The sequence below is a fragment of the Podarcis raffonei genome, chromosome 16 (assembly GCF_027172205.1).
Source record: "Podarcis raffonei isolate rPodRaf1 chromosome 16, rPodRaf1.pri, whole genome shotgun sequence".
NCBI lineage: Eukaryota > Metazoa > Chordata > Lepidosauria > Squamata > Lacertidae > Podarcis > Podarcis raffonei.
The window spans coordinates 14,004,154-14,022,968 of NC_070617.1; the positions used below are offsets into that span (position 1 = coordinate 14,004,154).

At 46.1% G+C, this 18,815-nt stretch overlaps 1 protein-coding gene across 1 annotated transcript in view; it reads left to right on the plus strand.

Annotated features, from left to right (window-relative positions):
* The window catches only part of RELA (RELA proto-oncogene, NF-kB subunit), a 33,083-nt gene that overhangs the window by 2,158 nt on the left and 12,110 nt on the right, over positions 1–18,815 (plus strand). The window contains exons 2-3 of the mRNA XM_053369783.1: positions 13,714–13,755; positions 18,643–18,794. Of these exons, the coding sequence (XP_053225758.1) occupies positions 13,714–13,755; positions 18,643–18,794 (194 nt within the window). The remainder of the gene's footprint in view (positions 1–13,713; positions 13,756–18,642; positions 18,795–18,815) is intronic.

Consider the following 18,815-nt stretch of genomic DNA (forward strand, 5'->3'; position numbering starts at 1 on the left):
TTCATATCTCAGTTTCTAACACGGGCCATCATATCTTGCTGTGCTCTGTGAGAATGTGGTCAGTGTACTCATCTGGGTTGTATCCAGCTGAGTTCTACTCCAGGTAGACCTCTTGAAATGAAGAGACCTGTCAGTCATCTCATTCATTTAAATGGACCTACTCTTGGGTGCGACTAATACAATCCAAAACTGTCAATGTTTTTGATGAATGGCAGTGATGCATGTGTGCCCTCTAACCAATTCTTATGTGCTAGGGTGGGAACAGATAAAGCTGCTCATCCTTTCCCAAATGATTCTTCCCTGTCATCATGATGCTACCTTTTAACAAAGGTATGTATGTTCCCTCCATTAGAGCCCTGTGAGGTAGGCCAGGCTCAGCGGTAGTGACTGGCTGAAGTTTGCCCACCTGAGTGTAGATTTGAACCTGAGGACCCCCCCAGCCCTAGTCTGCCACTCTAAAGTACTCTGCCCTACTGGCTCTATGCTGCAACAAATTCTGACAGTTGCATGAAATGAAAAAACTTCCTTTTCTTGGTCTTTTACCTCTTGCACCTGCGTCCCTCCAGGGGTTTGTTGGACTCACAACTCCCATCAGCTCCTGCTAGCATGGCCATTAATCAGGGGTGATCAATTGATTTATTAAAAAAAAACACTGTTTATAATAAAAAAAATATTGGGGAGGAGCTTGCCTTAACAATGGAAGATGCAGTCCAACATCTGGAGGGTGATGGGTTCCCCAGACCCTGCCTTAGGCAGTGGGGAGAAACAACATTGTACACTTTCATAATTTCAAAAAGAAACATCAAATTACAAAAACTGCACCGTTTATTAAAACTCTGCTGTTTGTTTAGAGATGGGGACTCTCTGGACCACCGGATGTTGTTTGACTCCCACCAACCTCAGCTGACACGGGCGCTGCACATGGGTTATGGGAGTTGTAGTTCACCAATATCTGGAGGGCCACAGGGTTCCCTGTCACTGCCTTAGTTTATGTTCCTGAATCACAGAGGTGGTGGCTCTGCCTACCATGGTGAGAAAAATAAATGTGCTAGGGCTGTGAGAAGCTGTTGTTTGGTCCTGTTAGCTTTGTGTTGAGGCATTGATTGATTCCATGTATATCCTACTGTTCCTGATGAACCATAATAAGCCAGCAACCCTGGGTTATTGTGATGTATGAACATAGCTAGCATAGCACAGAGCCAGTATGGTGTAGTGGTTAAGAGCGGTAGTCTCCTAATCTGGGGAACCGGGTTCGTGTCTCCGCTCCTCCACATGCAGCTGCTGGGTGACCTTGGGCCAGTCACACTTCTCTGAAGTCTCTCAGCCCCACTCACCTCACAGAGTGTTTGTTGTGGGGGAGGAAGGGAAAGGAGAATGTTAGCCGCTTTGAGACTCCTTAAAGGGAGTGAAAGGCGGGATATCAAATCCAAACTCCTCTTCTTCTTCTAGCTGCTGCTTTAGGTAGCTTGTCTAACCCCACCATCTACCCCAGGGAGCGGGAAGCCGGATTTTGACCTGCAGGCCAAATTTTTATCTCACATACCCTTCATGGGCTGAATCTGACATCACAATGACATCAGGCGATGATCAATGACCCCCAGGACATCAAAGCACCGCATGACACTTTTAAAGAGGCCTGCATGCTGCTTTGAGGCGCTGCTGATCAGCAGATTTGGAATCACTGCTTCACCATTGATGGGCCCTGACTTCAAGCCTGCGCTGTGCAGGGACTGGCTGCACAATTGAGTTTCCCACAGGGAGCTGACATGTGTCTGTACCTACCTTGCATCTGATGATGCATTTGACATCTGGCATGGGGGGCGGGTGGGTGTGGTTTTGGGAAACTTGTCTTGTGAGACAAATTTGGCCCATGGTTCAAAGCCCCCCCCCCAGTTTATCCAGGTGGTGGCTGCTGCTGGGGATCTTGTGCATCTCTTCCTGGAGCTGCCAAGGCATGAAGTCTGCATGCAACTCCTTGGGCCATGGGCTACTATCCTATGTATCCTATCTGAAACTCTTTTCACCAGCCCCACGTGTGCAGGAGGCGGTGTTGTAGTTAATGCAGTGGTGAAGGCAGTTGCTAGCATATAAACTAAGCAACAGGCTCTGGGGCTCTCCCGCAAAGCACTAAGCAATTTGGCATGGTGCTGTTTTTTAGAATTCAAGCCAATGATAAGGATTTGTTTTGGGGAAAAGCGAAACTCCGTCAGGACAGGAAGTGCTTCATCTTCTGGCCTCTCCATGTCTCTGAGTCGCAGGGCAAGATAACTGGGACCTGTTCCAAAATGGGCAGGCCTAGCTACAGCATAGCTCCAAAGGCCCAAATGCCTACACCCTTATTCCTGTGCCTCAAAAGAAAAGAATGGGCAGAATTTCTGGCTTAGTTTTCCTTGTGCACCTTGACAAGGCTATGCCAGTGACCAGCCCTGACAAGCAGGGACACTGTGTCCCTCCATTTGTGGCTGGACCAAAGCTCCCAGCATCATCTGTCGTTGCCCTTGCTGGCTGGGGCTGGTGATGTGCAACATCTGTGGGCACCAGGCTCCTTATCTTTCCTCTAAGCCTGACCATACCTTATTTACACTGTTTGTGTGGATAAAGTGGATGGGAGCTACGAAACACATTTGCCACTCTGAGCTCTTTGGGATGAAAATACAGTGGTACCTCCGGTTGCGGATGGGATCCGTTCCAGAGCTCCGGTTGGATCCCGAGGTTTCCGCAACCGGAGGGACCGCTTCTGCGCCTGTGCGCAGTGCAGTAGAGCGCTTCTGCACATGGGGGCATGGTGAAACACTTCCGGGTTTGCCGCTTTCACAACCCGAAGTTTATATTACCCAAGGGTAACATAAGCCGAGGTGCTACTGTAATGAAATAGCTGGTGGTGAATACAAATACAAGCTCGTGGTTGTGGAGCTTGTACAGTTTGCATTTCTGTGACCAGCATGAAATCAGAGCTTGCTTGCTTCCATCTAGAATTAGGTGTCATTCAGTGTTAGAAGCTCAGATATCCAATTGCCAAATGGCACCTTAAACCTAGCTTACAGAATGCCTAGGCACCATTTCCCCCCCATTGATGGTGGTTGTTGTCCATTTCATTTCTGTACCACTTTATATTTTAAAGAACAAATCTCAGTTTACAACACATTAAGACATCAAATAAAACAATGCAGAATAAAACAAATCCAAGCTTCAAGGGAAATATTTCAGATCCTTCTCTAAGGGACATTTTACTTTCCCCAGTCGCCATCCTGGCATCCAGAGATCTCTACATGGTCGCAATTAGACCTGTGCCAGATGCAAAACGCGCTGGCGCCTAGCTACTTTTGAACACAGTGTCATTGCAAAGGGGTATGTGCATATGCTGGAGTTCATTGGAAGCTCATGGGAACAGCTTCTCTGAAAGACCCTCAGCCAGGGAATTGGTTCAAATCTGTGGCTCTTGCTTAGTGTGCAAGGGTAGTGGTGGGAGTGGGACAAATCCCTACATTCTCCAGCAGAACCTCTGTCCTCTACCTTTGGGGATGGAATGTAGGGCTCTGGCAGAGCACATACTTTGCATGAAAAATGTCCCAAGTCTAGCCGCCCACCGACATCTCAAGGCAGCAGGATTAAGTAAAACAAACTCACAGCCAATCTGTGTGGACAATACTGAAGCAAATGGATCAGTGCTCTGATATGCTTCCTATGTTCCTATTTGGAAAGAGCTGTTGCTCATGTGGTAGAGCATGAGCTACTCTGCGTAGCTTGAGAATGTACGTAATTGGTAATTGGATTCTGACTGTCTGGGTGTAGAGACCCTGCTAAAGGTATGTGGTGGAAACCCGGTCTCTCTCTTCTCCTTTTTTTGCAAATAGCGATGTCCCAGATATGGTTTTTCTGGCTGTAATCTGCATTTGGTAGACAAATAAAATCTGACTGACGATTTCATAGAATTGTAGAGTTGAAAGGGACCACGAGGGTAATCTTTTGCAATGCATGAGTCTTTTGCCCAACGTGGGGCTTGAACCCACAACCCTGAGATTAAGAGTCTCGTGCTCTCTACCAGCTGAGATATGGACAATAATGGGGTGAGGGGGCTGCACCATTGTGCCCACAAACATGCTCCTCTCACATCTGCACATTTGATGTGCATTAGAAGGAGTTCTATGTAGTTGCACTGATGCATGTGTGGAGCTTCGTGTGGGATGGGGCCCTGATTGGGCAAGGCTCTCTCCTCAGGAGCTCTGCACACTCAAAGCAAATCGGCACATATATAGAATGTGTGTGCATCAGGTCTCTGTGTTAAAACTCAATAAGAAATGTTTTGGAGGGAAATATGTACTTAATGTCAAATGCATGGAATTGAGGCGTAGGGATGGTGGGAGAGGGACTAGCTCACAGGGCCCCCCCACAACCCCCCTCTGCACATTCTTTGAAGTCTCCCTTGCGAGTCCAGATTTGCATATATGAGTTTGGCAAGGAAGTTGTTCCAGGCCATAAACCAGGATTCTTAGGTAATAGGAACAGGGAAGGTCCATCTTTGCCTGTAACTGGGAAGAGCCAATAGCCAGATTGGCAGTACTGGTCTTTGTTGGGCAATGGTCCGTCTGGCTGCAAGGCAGCTCTTTAAGGAGGGCTTATATGGCACGGGGAGAGCCTAGCCTTAGACCTAAAGTGGGTGGTGTGCCAGGAGAGGATGGGAAGATTCAAGGACAATCAAAGAAACATTTAAGCATTTCAGTATAATATAGTTTTTTGTTTTCCAGTGTATTTCTTATCAACAAAAAAACCCCTGATGTGCCTCAAGCCAGCTTTTGCTCAAAAAAAAGTTTGAGAACCACTTGCCTAGACTTTGCATGTAGGTTCAGTCTCCTGGCACTTGGCTCTCAGGTAGCAGAGCTATTGAATTACAGGATGGAACCTGCTCCCACAAGTTGTGGCAATGGCCACCCAGCTGGATGGCTTTGTGCGAGAATTAGACAACATGAACTTGGAGGATAAAGGTATCATTGGCCACCAGCCACAATGGCTGTGATCTTTGCTGTTGGAGGCACTTGGCCTCTGGACACCAGTTGCTGGGAATGGCAGGTGGGGAGAGCACTGTTGCATTTGGGTCCTGCTTATGGGTTTGCCATCGTGGGGATCCAGTAGGCCCCTGTGAGAACAGGATGCTGGACTAGGTGGGCCCCCTTTGAACCTGGTCCAGTAGACATTGATATGCACCACCGCCAGTCCCGAGACCCTGAAGAAGCTCTGTCAGTTAAGGTAGGAAAATCCTGCGTGCTAACTCTCCATTCTCCTTAAGTCCTTGCCTGCTCACCATAGGTGAGAAGGAAGGGCCTGCAGATGAATGAGCTGGCTGGCAGAAGGTGGGAGAAGAGGCTGCTCCATCCGTCTTCTGTACCTATTAACTTCATTATGTTTGTATCCCACCTTTTCTTTAAGGAACTCAAGGTGGCATACCATACCTTACCATTTTATTCTCACAACAGCCCTGTGAGGGAGGTTGGACAGAGAGATAGTGACTGGCCCAAGGTCACCCAGATTGGGCTTCATGCCAAAGTGGGGATTAGAACTCTGGTCTCCCAGGTCCTAGTCTGACATTCTAACCACTACACCAGGGCAGTGGGAATGCAGTGGACTGCTTCAGGAAGGACGGAGCTCTCAGTCTTTTTTTCTATCTGCTCCCCAGCAGGCTAGTTTTGCATTTATTGCAAGGTAGCAGCTCAACATAAAAACAACAACAACTAAGTTCATGGCCACTGATCCCATCACCTCCTGGCAAATAGAAGGGGAAGAAATTGAGGCAGTGAGAGATTTTACTTTTTGGGCTCCATGATCACTGCAGATGGCAACAGCAGTCACAAAATTAAAAGACGCCTGCTTCTTGGGAGAAAAGCAATGGCAAACCTAGATAGCATCTTGAAAAGCAGAGACATCACCTTCCCGACAAAGGTCCGTATAGTTAAATCTATGGTTTTCCCAGTAGTGATGTATGGAAGTGAGAGCTGGACCATAAAGAAGGCTGATCGCCGAAGAATTGATGCTTTTGAATTATGGTGCTGGAGGAGACTCTTGAGAGTCCCATGGACTGCAAGAAGATCAAATCTCTCCATTCTGAAGGAAATCAGCCCTGAGTGCTCACTGGAAGGACAGATCCTGAAGCTGAGGCTTCACCTAATGAGGCTCACCTCATGAGAAGAGAAGACTCCCTGGAAAAGACCCTGATGCTGGGAAAGATTGAGGGCACAAGGAGAAGGGGACGACAGAGGATGAGATGGTTGGACAGTGTTCTCGAAGTTACCAGCATGAGTTTGACCAAACTGCGGGAGGCAGTGGAAAACAGGAGCGCCTGGTGTGCTCTGGTCCATGGTGCCACGAAGAGTCGGACACAACTAAATGACTAAACAACAAGCAGCAGCTTTTTTGGGTAGACTGACTTGGGTCCGCTATCTCTCTCTCCTTTCTGATAAAGGACACAATAACTCCTTGCAGATCATAGAAACTGTTTGCAAAGTGGTAGTCAGTGGGAGACCCTCTGAGCATGTGCAGTGAAAGCCCATCAGTAGGACTTCCAGATCAGAGTATGGATCATGAGGTAGATTTGAATCCTGGCACCTTCTATTTCCTTACCTAAAAAAAAAAAGTTTAGTCACTCTTTCTCCATGTACACTCATTTACACACACCTGCATGCACCTTTCTTTTTTAAAAAAGAGAATAATGTAGAATTATGGCGTTTCTACAATTCATTGGCATTCCATATCCCTTAGGCAATAAATACCCTTGGTTATTCTCCCTTCTTTTCCCTTTTCTTTTGTAAGATCGAGCCCGGTCCCCGTTTCTTAAAGCTTGTGTTTTCTGTCAGCGTTTGGGTATCTGGAAATGTGTCTCTCTCAAACTTCCTCTTTTTGGGGCCCGAAACAAAGAACATTATGTGTCTGTTTTTGAAACTCAATTTTCCTTGGGGCGGGGGGCTGTCTCAGCTTCTGCATTGTGTGGTATGCCTGTGTGTTGTTGTTCAGTTTTGTATTCCTAAGGGGAAACTGTGTAAGGTCTCATTCAGCAGAAACCCCAACACTGTGTTTTGTGGCACCTTAAAAAAGACTGAAGCAGATTTGCTGTGGCATCAGGTGGCGCAAGAGCCAGTGTGGTTAGGAGTGTCTGACCAGGGCTGGGGAGGGTAGGTTCAGAAGCCATGGGTTGGCTCCGCTACCAATCTTATGCAGACGAGATCCATTGAAGTCAATAGACGTGACTAGCATAGGCTCATTGCGTTGGGTCTATGCTGAGTAGAACTTAGTTGGATTCAACCCCATGTAGCCATGAAGCTCTCCTACTGGGTGACTTAGTGTGTGTGTGTGTGGAAGAACCTTTTTCACCCCAAGGGCCGCATTCCTTTCTGGATAACTTTCCTGGGGCCACACACAGTGTTTGAAATTAGCGGGTGCATTTTGCACCTGACTATCAGCCACTTAGGGATGCGGGTGGCGCTGTGGGTTAAACCACAGAGCCCAGGGCTTGCCGATCAGAAGGTCGGTGGTTTGAATCCCCGTGACGGGGTGAGCTCCCGTTGCTCGGTCCCAGCGCCTGCCAACCTAGCAGTTCGAAAGCACGTCAAAGTGCAAGTAGATAAATAGGTACCGCTCCAGCGGGAAGGTAAATGGCGTTTCCATGCGCTGCTCTGGTTCGCCAGAAGTGGCTTTGTCATGCTGGCCACATGACCCGGAAGCTGTATGCCGGCTCCCTCGGCCAATAAAGCGAGATGAGCGCCGCAACCCCAGTCGGCCATGACTGGACCTAATGGTCAGGGGTTCCTTTACCTTTTTATCAGCCACTTGTGACCAAGTGGAGATGGCTGGGCGCCAGGCTGGTTGGTGCCTGACATCTCCACCCTCTGGACGTGCATGTTTAGGGATCCTTGGATCTTGACTGCTTTCACAGCACCAGCAACACATCCTGTAGAACTCTATCCATTATAGTTTAGCTGCACAATCAGATAAAATCAGGAACCAAAATGCCTTTTTCTGTGCAGCCTGAGCAGGAGCAGTGAACAACGCTGTAGTTCATTGTTGTAGCTTGTCTTCACTTACCCCACCCCACTGCCGTGCTCGCAATTTCGAAGAATATTCTTATGTTATGAATGGTCCATGTCACCATTAAGAAAAATAGATATGTGAACTGTCCCTGGATCAAGTGACTTTCAGTGGGTGCAACCCATAGCGGTTCAGTGCTGGAAGCCAGTTTTGGACTACAATTCCCATCATCCCTGACTACTGGTTCTGCTAGCTAGGGAAGATGGGAGTTGTAGTCCAACAACACCAGGAGTCCCAAGTTTGGGGAAACCCTGGTCTGAAGGCACATGAGGCTGTACCACTTCGCTGAAGCTAAGCAGGTATGGGTCTGGTCTGTACTTGGGTTTTCAACTGTTTGGGAACCCCATTTGTGCTTCGCTCTGAGTTGCACGATGGGAGAAAGTTGCCTGGCATGCCGTGATGGGTTACTTTCTTTGTCCTTATTTGAACTGGCGACGTATCAGCATGAGAACAAAGAAGAAATACCAGACCATTCAGTCACGTTTTCTTGAGACTTGCACAGCTCAGATTTGTATTTCCAATTTATATGGTCAGAAATAGACCTTAACCCAGGCTCCCCCTTCCCTTTTTAACTTTTCCCTATTTTTCTTTATGTTGCTTTGGTTGCGTTATCTTTCGTAAAGTGACAAATGTGGCGAATTCATGGAGGATAAGACTGTCAGCGGCTACTACCCAAAATGACTATGTTCTGCCTCCATGCGGAAGGCAGTACTCCTCTGAGTAAGACTGAGTGGAAACGCAAGTGGGGAGAGCGGCTATTGCCCCCAGGTCCTCTTGGTGGGCCTCTGAGCCTGGTCCAGCAGTGCCCTCTTTTTATGATCGGAAACCAAGGAAATAGAACAAAATGTAACTGCAAGAAATGTATTTTGAATATTCAGGAACTATGCTCTACATGTTCTGTTTGGATTGTTGATATAAACATCTACACCATATATCTTAAGCACGTGACTTCTCCCAAAGAATCCTGGGAATTGTAGTTTAGCCTCACACCCAGACTACAGTTCCCAGGAAGCCATGTGCTTTAAACGTAGGGTTTCAGGTTGAGAGAAAGAGAGAGACTTGACTTGCCCTCACCAATCCAGAGACTCACGGCTGGGCAGGGCAACTGCATTTGGATTTTCTACGCTTAAAGCCCCAGCTGCCTTGCTCTGTAGTTCTGCACACTTGTGCGTCAATCAGTATAGCTGAGATTGTGTTTAAAAAGAGAGATAAATTAATGTTCTATGTCTAGGTTTTATTTAAACTTTGCACCCAGTAGAGCCAGTTTTTCCAGCTGCAACAAAACATTGCAAAGATGTGCATGAGAGCTTAGTTTAGCACCCTTAATTTTTACTATTTTGCTAGACACAGGCTGGTAGTTTTATCTGGCTGCCTTGCTGTCACCTGAGACATTGGCAGCCATTGCCCAGCCTCTTCCAAGCCTGCCTTTGAAGCCATAAGGACTAGAAACTTGTGTGTGCATGCATTTTCTCTCTCTCTCTCTCTCTCTCTCTCTCTCTAAATCCAGGAAGCTTAGTTCAGCACCCTTTTACCACCTTCAGAGCGTTTTTTTCTGTGCTGCAGGGTAACCACAGCCTCTGGTAGGGCAGTCCAGCCTTTTGATCTTTTTCTTCTTGGCGTTGCTTAACATTAGCAGTTTCAGCTTCCGTTTCACATAGGGGAGGCCCACATTTGTATCCTGGCCTCTGGTTGTTGTGTGCGTGCAAGCGAGCCTGCAGTTCCATGACACACAGGCCTGCCTCCCACCTTTTTCTCTTTTCTTTCTATCGCTCTCTGCTGGTGGCTGCGATGGACCATTGGGGAGGAAGTCTTTATTCCAGAAGAAAGAAAGAGAAAAAGCATGCTTGAAAGTCTTCCACCTATTAGGCCGGACCTCCTGACATGCACTAAACAAAAAGGGGTGGGGAAACCTCTCTGGCCTGGAGGCTGAATGTGGTTCAGCATGCCTCCCTTCTGGGCTTGAGACTCTTCCCCAGCCTGTGGCCTTCACTTGCCCTGGTCTTTGCCCTCCTCCAGAACTTGTGTCTGTCTGAAATGTGTCCTAGACCTGTGTCTTGCTTGCCTGGGTGGAGAGAAGTGTGGGTGCTGACCTCTCGGCTTTGGCGTGGCTGGAATATAGCTGGAATTGTGCCTTCCATATATATTTCTCTGCCCGCCACTGGGATGTGGCCCCTGGAAGGCTGCTTGCAAGGGAATTTGGCCCTTGGGCTGTAGAGGTTTTCCCTGCCCTAGGAGTTTTGGGGCTCTGGCAGGGTGGGCTCTGGCAAGCGACCCCTCAGTTAAACCCAACTCCATAAATACTAAGCACAAGGTGTTCCAAATTTACTTTGCCAAAGTACAGAAGGTACAGGCTTTAATCAGACCTTGTGAAATAAACATAAGAACTCTTTTTTCATCTTGAAGAGCAGGAGAAAAACACTTAAAAGTGGTGGCTTGGTAGCTGTTCGTTGGAACTCACAGGGGAGATTTTTAGTGAGAAATTGCAGAGAAACAGCTTGTTAACACAGTCAGCTGTTGCTACGTTGTACAGAAGTTTCTTTTGGAAAACTGGGAAAGATTAGACGAAACTGATCCCTCATTCAGACATCTCAAAAAAAGTCGCTGCGACTTAACTCGTTCCATTTGCACCTGTTTGAGTAGAGCCATGGGTTTCTGAGTATGTGCAGAGTTCCTTGCAGAAAGGAGGTTCTGGAAGGGGGGTATAAGGCAGGAATGGGGGAGCCTGTGGCCTTCTGGATGTTGTTGTACTCCCAAGTCCCATCAGCCCCAGCTAGCATGGCCAGTGATCATAGGAATTGTAGTCTAGCAACAACTTCCACCCCCATTGTAAGTCCTTGCAGGGCCTTGAGTCACCTGATTTGAATGGCTCCAATAGTGTTTCACATACTTATATGAATTTGAGATCAGTAAAAGCCTGCCTCCTTCCTTGGAGAAGAGTGTGGTATCAACCAGTGACAAAATCTGTGAAATTAAATATTGTAAGGAGCCAATCAGAAATTTACTTAAAAGTAATCTAACCTAGAGAGTTCCCTTCTAAATGGTTCTGAACATATACTACAGAATAACAAGCCACTTCAGACCAGTTGGCCTATTGTAAAAAAAGAGAGGATTAAACTAGATTAGACATAAAAACATAAGGTATCTGTTCTCTGTCTTGGAAGCTTTGTGTGGAAGTTCCAGCTCCCAAACACGCTTTTGTGATCTTCAGCCAGGCCAGACTAGAGACCCATTTCTGACTGCCAACCAGACCATCTTTCACATTTTCACTTTTGATTTAAACTTAATAGTACCAGGCAGTGTCTTGCCACACTGAGGTTTTGGCATGCTAACAAGTGAAGCTGTATTCCAAGTATCGTTAGTCAGACTTCGGAACACTTTTAATAGTTGTATCCTCTTTTGATTTCTGGGGGTTTTCTCTTCAGTGAAGGCTATGGTAGACATTAAGCAAAAGGGCAAGTCATGCTCAGTTCTTTTTTAAATAAATTTTATTAAAAGATTTTCCTGGTTTACAAAAGTACATGCATTGTCTCTTTTTTCAGGTTGTAGAGTGTCTTTGTTACAGATCAGTTACATTTGATATGAGACGTTAGTGTTGTATGCGGTATAAGGTTGGGGAAGGGGGGTGAAGCATTCTTTTACATTGTGTACGTGTGGGGTTTTGTGTCAGCATCAACTGGGTAGGTTCTCTTCCTATTCGCTTATTACATTTCCTCAGTAGTGAAGTCATGCTCACTTTTACAATGGTTGCGTTTTCTTAATCAGAAAGCCTTCCTGTCACTTTCTCGCTTTCCATAACTTTCACCACCTCCTTTCTCATTTCTTCTCTATTTAGCTACTTCTACTTTTTCTCCTGCGTCGCTAGTCTTGCCTCCCCCCCCCCTCAGTTTCCACCTTCTCTTTGCTCTCGCCTTCTTTCGCCATCTTTTCTATCACCAGGTATCTTCCTGTTGCCTCTTTCTCTCTTGCTCATCCCTTCTTCCACATTCTCCTTACCTTCTCAAAACACTTTTTGCCCTTTATTTTTTTTTTCTTGCCTTTTTCTACTTCCTTTCACCTGTCTCTCTTCTCCCTTTCCTTTCTACTCTGCTTACTTTCCTCCCCCGTGTCACCTTCTCTGCCAGTTCAGTTTACCACTCTGTGGCCTCTTGCCCCCCCCCCCCATGTCAACTTTCCGGAAATCAGGATGAATAGGATTTCTGGGAAAGATTCATCACCCTCAGAATACAGGTGGCAGCTGTACTTTGTTTCCCCTTTATCGGATGATGGGAAAATTCCTCAGATTCTCACATACTGAAGTGTGTGTGTGTGTGTGTGTGTGTGTGTGTGTGTGTGTGTTGGGGGAACCACAATTGTGGGAGAGTTAATTCCCCCCTCCCCAGACTAAAATTAGGTTTGGGGAGAATCTGTTGACTACAACGCGGTCGCCAGTGTGGTGTCAGGTGGCGCCCTTTCAGTCTTTCCCCTGGTGCTCCAAAGCCTCTGAGCATGCGCACGGACACACACATGGTATTGTTGACCCTTGGCCATAAGGTAGCGAGCACAGTTACTTTTTAAAGGGGTAAGAAAGGTCCACAGGCCTTAAGCAGGAAGCTGGAAAAGTGACTCTCTTCCCCACTTCCTCTTTCAGCTCTATGTGCTTTTCGAGGTTCAGTGTAAGTCAACCGGATCTAACTTTTACCCTGATCTCTTGGAAGCATGAAGTGCACGCGTATCTTTTCTTTCCCGTGTTTCGGGAGAAGAGACGCAAAGGGGGTAGCAGCACCCACAGCGCTCGCTTGAAAATCAGAGTGCCCCGACATGGCCTGAAAAAGTTGGCTGCCAGTCAGAGGGTTCCTTTCAAGCCTCATTGCAAACAGGGAATAAATGGGAGGCCTCTGTGATCATTTGGAGAGTGGAGGAGAAGCATCCTTATATCCTAATGCCTGCTGGGGAGGTGGACACTGAGCTGATCCTGTTAAGCAAGAGTGCAGGCTTGGGATCATTTCCTTAACTGCATAGTGTCAAGTGATCATGAGCAGCACACCTTTTGCTTGGCAGACCGCAGCGGTTGAAGTAACGGCTGAAGTCTTTACAAGGCTAATGCTGCGTGGTCAAGCTGTGTGGAGTTGCTGCCTATGTATGGATTATGTATTGAGTAAGAGATGGCATTCAGTTGCTGGCGGAGGGGGGGACTGTAGCTCAGTGGCAGAGCACCTGAACGTCCCTGGTTGAACCCCTAGCATCTCCAAGTACAGCTGACAGGTTCCTGTCTGAAACCCTAGTGGAGAGCCCTTGCTGGTGCAGATGCCATTATTTTTGCCATCATAATATTATCTTTATCATTATCATCATGACTGGAATTCATATCCTTCCTTCTCCACAAGGCTCCAGGGAAGGTCACAACAACATGCAAATACAATTTACAAATGGAAGAACGGGGTGGGTCCTAAAACATACCTCTAATATCAAAGGCCAGGTTAAAGAGTTGTGTCTTCAGCAGGTAACAGCAGCAATACAGTGAAGGTGCCAAGTGTGCTTCCCTGGGGAGGGAATTCTGCAGCTTTAGGGCTGCTGATGGCCCAGTCACCTGACTCTTTATAAGCAGTTTCGTGCTTTCCACAGTTATTCATGCTGGTGTTTTGTTTCCTTTCCTTCCTCCAGATCTCCTGCCGTTGTTGTTGCAACATAACTGGGGTCTTCCAGGTAAGTGGCATGTCTTGGTTTCGTGTTGTTGTCATTCATATCACAAATGACAGTATTTCCTGGGAAGTTTTGAATTGGGGAAGGGGGAGGATAGTGCCCCTCAATTTTCCACTTCCTTAATGGAAGGAGATGGGATTTAAGCTTTTCTTAGAACTTATTATTCGTTTCAGAATAGCACAACCTGATACCACGCACTTTGCTTATGTTATTTATTTTATTTAAAAGCATTTATAAACTTAATAAAGATCTAAGTCGTAGTGTTGTTTTTGTTTAAGAAAAAATGGAAGCCCCGTGGCACTGAATTTACAAATGTTTATAACCTTTATGTTCTTCCTAAAACAAAAAAGTACCCTAATTTACAGTGATTTTAGATTTTATTAGTATCGTATTGGTATCTTTTGAAGCATTTTGTGAATATGTTCACTACTCGTGGTTTTATGTTTCACCTCAGGGAGTTTTATTTCTGCAAGCAAGAGCAGAAATAGTGTTCCCATTGCAGTGGTTTCGAACACTAGTTTCAGAACTGCATTGGCCCCCGAGGGCTGCTTTGAAGGAATCCCACATGAAGGCATGACTTAAGCAACAAATATTCAGTAACATGCTTTCCCAGACTTTTCACCATTTCTTTGTCTGTTAAAATACCAGTGTTGGGCCACCTGTTGCAAGACTTCTTAGACAAACTCAAAAAAGTCAGTTCAGAAAAAAACAGAGGCATGTTCTGAAACACTGAGATTTCCTATATCACTCATTTGAAGTGGTAAAGGGGCTGTCATTAAAAAAATATAATAAATGCAGGAGTAGGATTTATGGTGGTGAGAAAGGAAAAATATTTAATTGCTGGGTGCTGTTGGCACCAGAAATTCAGCGATCCAGCTTTACGCAGTAATATATTTACTCTCCAAGAATCGGAGGATACAGTATTTGTGAATTTCCTCTACTATGAGCTAGATCTTTTTGTCCAGGATCCTATTCTGGGGTTCAGGATCCTGTCCTGGACACTGTACTACTCCTGAAGCCATGCACACCTTTGGTATATTATTTTTAGCGTTCTAAGAGATGGTCCCTCTGTTTCTTTTACTGCATCCCTTACATCTAGCTGCTGGGGAGACAAAAGCTTTTCTGGCTGTAAAAGATGCCGAGTCAGGAGTTAAAAGTTTTTCCGGGTAGAGAGATAGTGATTGGCTGGGGCGGGGAGTAGTTGTTGGGCATGTATAATTGGTGGTGGTGGAGCTTCTCACATGGGTTGGCTGAGCTGCCTTGTAATGTTGTGGAATGTTGCTCCAGCAGGGCAGGGAGCAACTGTTGGAATGCTTGCAGTCGCTGTCTGGCTTCTGTGACGGAAGGGGCAGTGGTCAAGAGACAGACAAACATGTAAACCTCACCTGGGGTGACTAGAAGAGCAGAAATAAGTTGTGGGCCAAGCTAAGGAGAGCAGTGCTTATTGGATTTTGAATAAATCAGTTTCTGATTTCTAAGTCCTAATTCACATCTTAGCTGGGAGGTTCTGTGACTGGAGCAGAGAGAAATGACTTATAGTCCTTGTTTCCTGCCTTCACAGTGTCGGTGGAGGGTGAGGTCATTGATTTCTGGTGGATGTGGATCCTGCTGTACTGCCTCTCCCTGTTGTGGGGATTTCCCCTGTCTTGGGAGAGTTTTCTAGCTTCTCAGGTTGATCCGCCCTGCATTTTAATTCTTTTTTAATAGCTCGGGTGAAGGAGTCTGGCGCAGGTAACACAGGGGTTACCGATTCTGCCAAGCAAAACAGATGGGTCAGGCCACAGTTTTGGAGGGGTGGGGCCTCTGTCCCTGCACAGTGGAAAAGGCAGTTACCATCTGCTGCCAAGCTTGGCTGGACTTTGCTTGTGCCTGTGACTTAATCTAGTAGAAAAAGAAAAATTCCTGTATTGCTTCAAAGCTTGGATCGGGAAATCCCCAAGTTTGGGAGGGGGGAAGTTGACTCCCAGAGGAAACAGTGTGAGAGCACAGGACAGAGTGAAAACAGGGCCCCTTTTGACAAGGAGGGGGGAGAGCAGGAGGGGACACACGTAGGCCTGCCTGTGTGACTTTGGGAACATTCCTTTCTCTGTCCAGACAGAAAGTTGGCAGGCAGTTCTTAATTTTCAGGGAAAGTACCTTTTGTTGTTGCTTCAAATCCCAGCAAGGGACAACTGCATTTAGGGGGATTGGAATAAGGTGGAGAGGCTGTTTCTTCTTTCTCTCTTAAATGAAAAGTATTGAGAGTCAGCCGTTCGCAAGGTGTGATGTGTACCTAGGGGCACCTCACCCACCACCCAGAGGGCTCAGGCTTCTGATAACACTCGCATTCATTTAAAAACCACTGGATGAAATGCCTCAAAGCAATTTGTTATTAACAATATTTTTTAAAAAAATCATATATGAAACGATTCCAAATCCGCATTCGAGGGGCGGGGAGCACAAAAGGCTCGTTGAAAAAGGAAAACCTTCAGTGGCGTCAAAAATACAATGGTACCTTGGGTTAAGTACTTAATTCGTTCCGGAGGTCCGTTCTTAACCTGAAACTGTTCTTAACGTGAAGCCACCGGAGCACAATTTCTGTTCTCATCCTGAAGCAAAGTTCTTAACCCGAGGTACTATTTCTGGGTTAGCAGAGTCTGTAACCTGAAGCGTATGTAACCCGTTACCACTGTATGTATTTATCATGAGCTTCTCTCCCAAAAGCCATTCCCCTCCGCTCGAATGTTGGATCTAGTTGGGGGAAAGAAAGTCTGTATGCACTGACACAGCTGTTTAGAGCTGACAGCTAGCGCTGGGGTTTGGCTTGGATTAAAGCCCCATATCAGCGCTATACAGTGGTGCCTCACAAGACGAAATTAATTCGTTCTGCGAGTTTTTTCGTCTTGCGAATTTTTCGTCTTGCGAAGCACCACTGTATTAAGTCTGCAGTAATTTTAAGAAGTGGCCCCAACATTCTCCAGCAGGCTACCACACCGCGTGCTGTGAGTTGCTCCTCGAAGTCAAGTTGCAACTGCACCTCTAATGCACCCTGGGTATTAACGGTTTTAAGAAAAAGGAAACAAACTTGCAAGACGTTTTCGTCTTGCGAAGCAAGCCCATAGGGAAATTTGTCTTTCGAAGCAACTCAAAAAACCCAAAACCTTTTCGTCTTGCGAGGCATTCGTCTTGCGAGGTACCACTGTACATGCATTACTTATTTCACTCATATTCATTGCATTTATATATCTCCTTTTCTTCAAGGGGGTGTACGTGGTTCTCCCCGTCATTTAATCCTCACAACAGCCCGGGGTGGCAGGTTAGGTAATAATAATAATAATATTTTTTTATTTATACCCCGCCCTCACCAGCCAAGGCCGGGCTCAGAGCGGCTTACAAGCAATAATAAAAACAAGAAGAATGATTACAACTTAAAAACAAAAATAAAAGACAACATTAAAATAATGGAACATTAAAATATTAAAATGTAGGTACAAAGTCATGGCTTTCCCACCCCACATCCCGAGAAGCCTGGGAACTGTAGGTGGTGTATTTTTTAAGGGTGCTGACGGTTGTTAGGAGACCCCAGTTTCTCCTCACAGAGCCACAATTCTCTGAATTCCAAGTGAAGAGGGGTTGACTGTCGAGCCATGCTGGGAACTGAACCTCTGGGAGGGAAATAGGGGTCTCCCCATAGCTCGTATCCCTCTTAACAAACTACAGTTCCCAGGATTCTTTGGGGCAAGCTGTGTGTGCTTAAAGTGGTATGGTGCTGCTTTAAATGTGTAGTGCAGATGAGGGATAAACCGGAGATGGGGAAGTCGTTGCTCTCCAGATGTTCCTGGACTAAGGTGCCCATTTCCCCTGACCATTGGGCATGCTGGCCACGGCTGATGAGAGCTGGAGCCCAGCAATGCCTGGAAAGCCACAGGTTCCCCATCCTTGCTTCAGACCATATTCTGGGGGTCCCAGCACCATCTCCCCATTGCGGGATTAAAGCCTGGCACCAAAGAGAAATTGAATTAACTTGGGAGAGAAGCCTGACATTTTCATTTTAGGAATGGGGTGGCTTTCATTAATTGCTCATTTTTTATTTAGCAAGGTTTCTGTAATATGATAAAAACAGTAGGCATAATGCAGTTCTCAAAATACAGATAAAATCAACAGGTGTGAGAGCAAATAAACTAACAGTGATAAAATTACATGTCTTAGCAGGCTGTGCTACACAACAAAAACAATTTTAGCCGGTGTTGAAAGCAGTGCAATGCAGGGGCCTGACTAACATTAGTATTATTTGCTATCGATGAGGTGATTATCACTGAAAGAATCGAAGCACTTGGATTTGTTGGTGTGAGCTCACACCTCCAGAGTTGGTGTGAATCTATGTATAGGGCATTGTATTTTATTATTATTTTTTGTATGTAACTTACCTGTTAGTTAGTGTTTCCCTGTTTTGTGTTTGTAATGCTTGCCCTTGAAAATAATAAAAATTTCTACACACACACACACACACACACACACAGAGAGAGAGAGAGAGAGAGAGAGAGAGAGAGAGAGAGAAGCATTTATCAACTGCAGCCTGGCTTGTTTCAAAAACACACAATAGCCAAGTGTTTCTGGATTCTGTAGGGGGGTGTCTCTTGATTCTCTTGATCTCTCCACCTGAGAGTCCTGTTTTAATTGCTGTTTCTGTGGGATTGATTCATTGTGTATTTTAATCATGGATGCTTTTCATGTTTTAGTGGGGGTGCGTTCACATTTTCATGTCTGCACACCTGTTTTTTATGCTCTGAAAACCACTTTGAATCCTGTTTTCGCATTGAGTGGCGTATAAATAAAAAACGACAACAATTGGTAGGATTTACTAACAATTTATATAATACTAATATAGGTGTATCTTTTGTCTCCCTCCAGACCCTCCCGCAAGCAGCACTCCTGTCGTGGAGATAATTGAACAGCCCAAGCAGCGCGGCATGCGCTTCCGCTATCAGTGCGAAGGGCGGTTGGCTGGCTCCATTCCCGGGGAGCGCAGCACAGACACCACCAAGACCCACCCCACCATCAAGGTCAGCCCCACAGCCCTTGGG